The following is a 5,678-nucleotide window of genomic DNA, read 5'->3' on the forward strand; positions in this document are numbered from 1 at the left end:
GTGATGTTTGTGGTTAATGTTGTTGTTGCTGATGATGACGATGTTGTTGTTGATGATGATGATGGTGATGATGATGATGATCTTTTGTTGGTGTTGATGATGATGTTTTGTTGTTGATGATGATGATGTTGTTGTCGTTGTTGTTGTTGTTGATGATGATATGATATTGTTGTCGTTGTTGTTGTTGATGATGATGATGAAGTTTTGTTGTTGATGTTGATGATGTTTTGTTGTTGTTGTTGATGATGATGATGTTTTGTTGATGACGATAATGATGATTATGATGTTTTGTTGATGATGATAATGATGCTGTTGTTGTAGTTGATGATGATGATGATGCTGTTGTTGTTATTGCTTTTATTTTTGTTGTTGTTGTTGTTGTTGTTGTTGTTGTTGTTGTTGTGGTTGTGGTTGTGCTACACAAAAAAGCATTTAACAAGATATCTTTTTAAAACTCATTTAAAATTTATTTCACAAATTCATGATAATTAAATTTAAATTATTTTTATCGAACTTGAAGATTTGTAAATATTTAATGAGTTTGGCTTCTTTAGAATAATTTTTGACTAGATAAAATTATTTATGCAAAAATATAAAAAATAATAACAGTATCATTATGTAGCCCTTAAGGTTTTATTGTCTGCTGTCACGATGAGTGAAAGTTCCACTCTAAGCAGATGTTCAGCAGTCCGTCGGACGGTCATGAGATACTTGTGTGCGTCATCATCTTCATCAACCTCATCTCCATCTTCATCATCATCATCAACATCATCTCCATTTTCATCATCATTAACAACGTCATCATCATCTTCATCATTTTTGGCACGATAATCATCTCAGATAACATAATTGTCGCCATGCTCATTCTGTTGGCAATCATCGTGAACCACAGCGGAAGGACCTGTCAACTCATCTCAGTCAGATAAACTCTCAACTTCCAATACAACCATTCGTCGCTAACATGTTCAATCTCAGAATATATTATCAATACAATAAAACATTGGCACAAATGCAGAGTGGAAAATTGGATGTAACCTGGAAATAAAAGTTGAAAAAGTATTGACACATTAAATCCAAGTACATTTTGTCATTATTGATAATCTGAGGCGTTAGTCTGATATGTGTGTTAAGACAAGATTGAACAAAATCTTTATAGACATTCGTAAAAATTTGCACTGAAAGCCATTTCTTTCCCCACTAACAATAAAATTGAGTTACACTTTATGCAAGACCCCTGTCGTGGAATTCAGGGAATTTGGAATCGAAGTGGAAGTTCGTTTTGGGGTTTCATTAATTGATCAAATCACGGATTCCGTCTGCTTGTTTGTTTGCGCTTCAGTTTGTTAGCACCGCATAAGCAGTTACTTTCTTAAGTTTTATCATTTTCAACGTTTTAATTGATTATCCTATTGAATCACAAGTATATAAATTGAATATATATCTCAAAAATTTAATCATTATTATCAACTTCAAACTTAGAGAAACACGAGTGAAAATAATTAACCAATCAGTAGCTGTCGTGTTATCTGCTAAGACAGATGCTAAACAAGCATGAACAAACATTAACGAACATGAACAAACATGAACAAACATTAACGAACATGAACAAACATGAACAAACTGTTATAACTGCAGAATCTTATCAGGCACCCATCACGAATGCATCCCTCTCACATCCGGTCCATCTAATCACATCAGCCCCGCTACATAATTGTTTCAGTTTAGTTCATTTAAAATTAAAAATATTAATTTAAATATACTTCCCTGTGTGAGTTGGAACATGTGAGGCGGGCGGGAAACACGTTTCGACGTTCTCATGGCTCGACCGGCTAGGGCGGTGCACCTCCTCGCATCGTTCCTGCTTCCATTATAAATTTTATACATTAAAAATTAAAAGAAGTGGGAGTTTGACGTGTTTGAATTAACGAGCTAAATAATGAATGCTTTTACTGAAATAAAATTCGTTTTTCACAATTTTTTAGTTTATTTTTTATATTTTTCAAAAATTGGATTTATTCAATGATTCATTTATTCAAGTTATCTTGTGTATCAATCATCTGTCCTGTGGTCCTCGCTATCTTTGCAAGCAGCTCCTCATAAGTGTTTCAAGTGTTAATTGCATACTGCCGTGCTTGTTGTTGTGAGGATGATGATGTTGTTGTGATGATGATGATGATGATGAAGATGATGATGATAATAATGATGATGATGTTGTTGTTGGGATGATGATGTTGTTGTGATGATGATGTTGGGATGATTGTACGATGACGATGATGATAACTTTTATGATGATGATGATTATGATTTGAGGAGGGGAAGGTGATAGTAATAATCATATTTTGGGTTGGTTAAAAAAAAACCAAGCAGTTGATCATTAAAATAATTCTGAAAAATTTAACTTTCACGAACTCGTAAACTTTCCAAGAGAGGGGAACGGATGGCGGATCATAAATAACCGGAACAAGATGAAGCCTGGAAAGGGAATACAGACGCGCATGTACGTACAACGTATTTTTTTGTATAGTTTTGTATGGTACAACGTATGTATGGGATATGTACATATACAGTACAGATTATACAGATTCCCATTACTCTAGAGTGAACGTACACATCTGTACAGTGTACAGTGTACATTCACATCTGTATGATGTACTACATCAACCAACCGAATCACTTATAATTAACGTTGAAAATTATTCCATATTTCACTCACTCGCGAAAGCAAAAGTTGACAATGGGGCCATAAAAATAGTTTGGTGATGATGATGTTGATGTGATGAAAATGTTGATGTGATGATGATGGGATGATGATGTTGATGTGATGTTGATGGAAGAATGATGTTGATGTGATGTTGATGTGATGGTGGTGTTGATGTGATGGTTATGTTGAAGTTATGCTGATGATGTTGATGTGATGATGTTGATGTTGTTGTGATGATGGTGGTGATGAGATAATGATGAGTTAATAATGATTATGGCATTGTCAATATCTGCGTGGAGACAGAACGAGGTCTTCAGCGTTCATCAGCTTTCATTCATTTTTTCTTTCATTCAATCGGTGGAGATGGTTGGTGGTAGTGATGGTGGTGGTGGTGGGGGGGCTGTTGTTTGCTGTGCGTGGCGTGGATGGAGATGGGATGTGGAGAGGTTGCTTGGCATTAATCATCCCATCGAGTGCTTCATTCATATGTCAGCCTGGATTGTGATGATTGTAATGATGATGATGATGAAGACGACGACGATGATGATGTTGATTGGTGATGGTGATGATGGGGATGATGATGATGAAGAAGATGATGAGGAGGAAGAAAAAGAAGAAGATGATGATGATGATATTTAGATTATAATAATAATTATCAGAAAAGTGAGTTGAATTCTAGGTTTATTAATTAGGAAATATAAAATGAAATCATTTTGCCTGGTTTTTCTTTATCACAAAAATTAGAAATAATCATTTCATTAAACAATTTCACCAAAAATTTTAAACAAAAAGTTAAGTGAACAAGCATGTGAACAAGTGGGTGAACGAACAACTATGTGAACCTGGAAGAGAACAAACAAAACGCTGGCCGAAACACTCAAGTAAACAAACGTGTGAACAAACAAGTGAGCAAACGTGTGAACAAACAGATTTGCATACCCCTGCAATTTTAATCATTCAAGTTGTAACAATAACAAACAACAACGAAACGACGTTCAATCGCATTACAACACGCAGACACAACAACGGAAGCAACAATCACTCATTAGTTGTGGCACTTCAGCGTTAACAATGCACTGCAACAACAACAACAACAGCTGGTCGTGTGAATGTTGGGTTGATGGCTCATGGTATACAATGCTAATAACTTTATTATTATAAGAAGCGTGATTTTTTATGGTTTATAACGTTTATAATTTTATCAATATCTTTTTGCACGCACATTCTTTTTTCACTCTCTCTCCCTCTCTCTCTCTCTCTCTCACTTTCTTTCTCTCTTTTCTCTTTCTTTTTTCTTCTTCTTCCCCACTTTTTTCTTTCTTTCTTTCCTCGTTCACTCCCGCACACAAACACGTACACATAAACACAGTCACACACACACAAGTACACACATTCAAACAGTCACTCGTCATAAATCTCTACATTCACAAATCAGAGAAACTACAAAGACAGCAACGACGACACTATAGAGATGTGAAGTCTGATGTTCTAAATTATGCCTCGACCAATCAATGACTGACTGTATTGTTAATTAATATTATTAATTTATTAAAAATAGATTAACGTAAGATGTTGGATTATAATGGTTTGGTATTCATTTGGTTCTAATTTGACAGGCTTCAAACGATAATATTGACATTAGCAACAAATACAAAATCAACATCAATAACAACATCAACAACAACATTAACGACAACATCAAAAACGTCATTAACAACAACAACATTAACATCAACCACAACACCATCAACAACAACAACAACAACAACATCAACAACAACATTAACATAGAAATTAACAACAACAAAAACAGCAATAGTAATAAATAAACACTGCACCACGGCCACACCACATACAACATAGAAACAAACAAACAACAACGACAAGAAAGAATGTGTCAACATTCACAAACACATTAATAAATTCATATGAAGGTTAGGAAGTTGGCTGCACACTCACTCATTCACTCACACTCATCACACACACAAACACACACACACACACACATATATATATATATATATATATATACATATATATTAATAAATTATTAGGAAAAGAGACAAGTGTTGAAAATGAAGTTGGTTCAATGCATAGCGCCCATGATTTTAAAAAATTTTTTGCTGACAAGTTGAAAGTGACCGAAAAGTCAACTGAATGTTTTAATTTTCCAGTTATTTCTACAAATACTAATATTATGCTTCCACTCGAATCGTTTCCAGTGTTGACTGAAGAACAGATATCTAAAGTTGTTAATTCGTCACCTACGAAGTCATACTCACTCGACCCAATACCGACGCATGTATTCAAAGAATATGCTGACTGTTTTATTGTTTACTTAACGGACTTAATCAACATGTGCTTAACGAAGGGTGTAATGCCACAGGTTTGCAAGCATGCAATTGTTACGCCAATTCTAAAGAAGACAGGATTAGATAAATCAGATCTGATAAACTATAGGCCGGTGTCAAATTTGTCTTTTGTTTCTAAAATTATAGAACGTTCCGTTGAGTTAGTTTTAAATAATCATATAAATAAAAATGTTATTGGATACAGAAGGTTTCATTCGACCGAAACAGCTCTATCGGATATATTCTCTCATGTTTATTCAGCAGTTAATGTACAAAAAGTAACTTTGTTGACATTCCTGGACATGAGTTCGGCGTTCGATACTGTGAATCATAAAATCCTGCTGGACAGACTGAAATATTGTTATGGTTTAAATAAGATTGCGTTAGCGTGGTTCGAATCATTTCTTACTGGTCGAACTCAGCAGATTTCTTACTCAGGTGGTCTCTCGGAACCAATAAAACTTACGTCAGGGGTGCCTCATGGACCTGTTCTTGGACCGATTCTTTTTAATTTTTATGTTGCAGAGATATTGGATTTACTGAATAAAGATGGTTATTATTGCCATGGGTACGCAGATGACATGCAGATTTGCGTTTCATGTTTCTCAGATGAGATGCCTACCGTA

At 34.8% G+C, this 5,678-nt stretch overlaps 1 protein-coding gene across 1 annotated transcript in view; it reads left to right on the top strand.

The window, feature by feature from the left end:
• The window catches only part of HELRODRAFT_160973 (hypothetical protein), a gene marked incomplete at both ends in the record, with an annotated part of 5,852 nt that extends 1,636 nt beyond the window's left edge, over window positions 1–4,216 (top strand). The window contains 3 exons of the mRNA XM_009020966.1: window positions 841–917; window positions 1,183–1,272; window positions 4,103–4,216. Coding sequence (XP_009019214.1) covers window positions 841–917; window positions 1,183–1,272; window positions 4,103–4,216 — 281 coding nt within the window. The remainder of the gene's footprint in view (window positions 1–840; window positions 918–1,182; window positions 1,273–4,102) is intronic.
• Between the last annotated feature and the right edge of the window lie 1,462 nt (window positions 4,217–5,678).

The sequence above is a fragment of the Helobdella robusta genome, assembly GCF_000326865.2.
Source record: "Helobdella robusta unplaced genomic scaffold HELROscaffold_3, whole genome shotgun sequence".
Lineage (NCBI taxonomy): Eukaryota > Metazoa > Annelida > Clitellata > Rhynchobdellida > Glossiphoniidae > Helobdella > Helobdella robusta.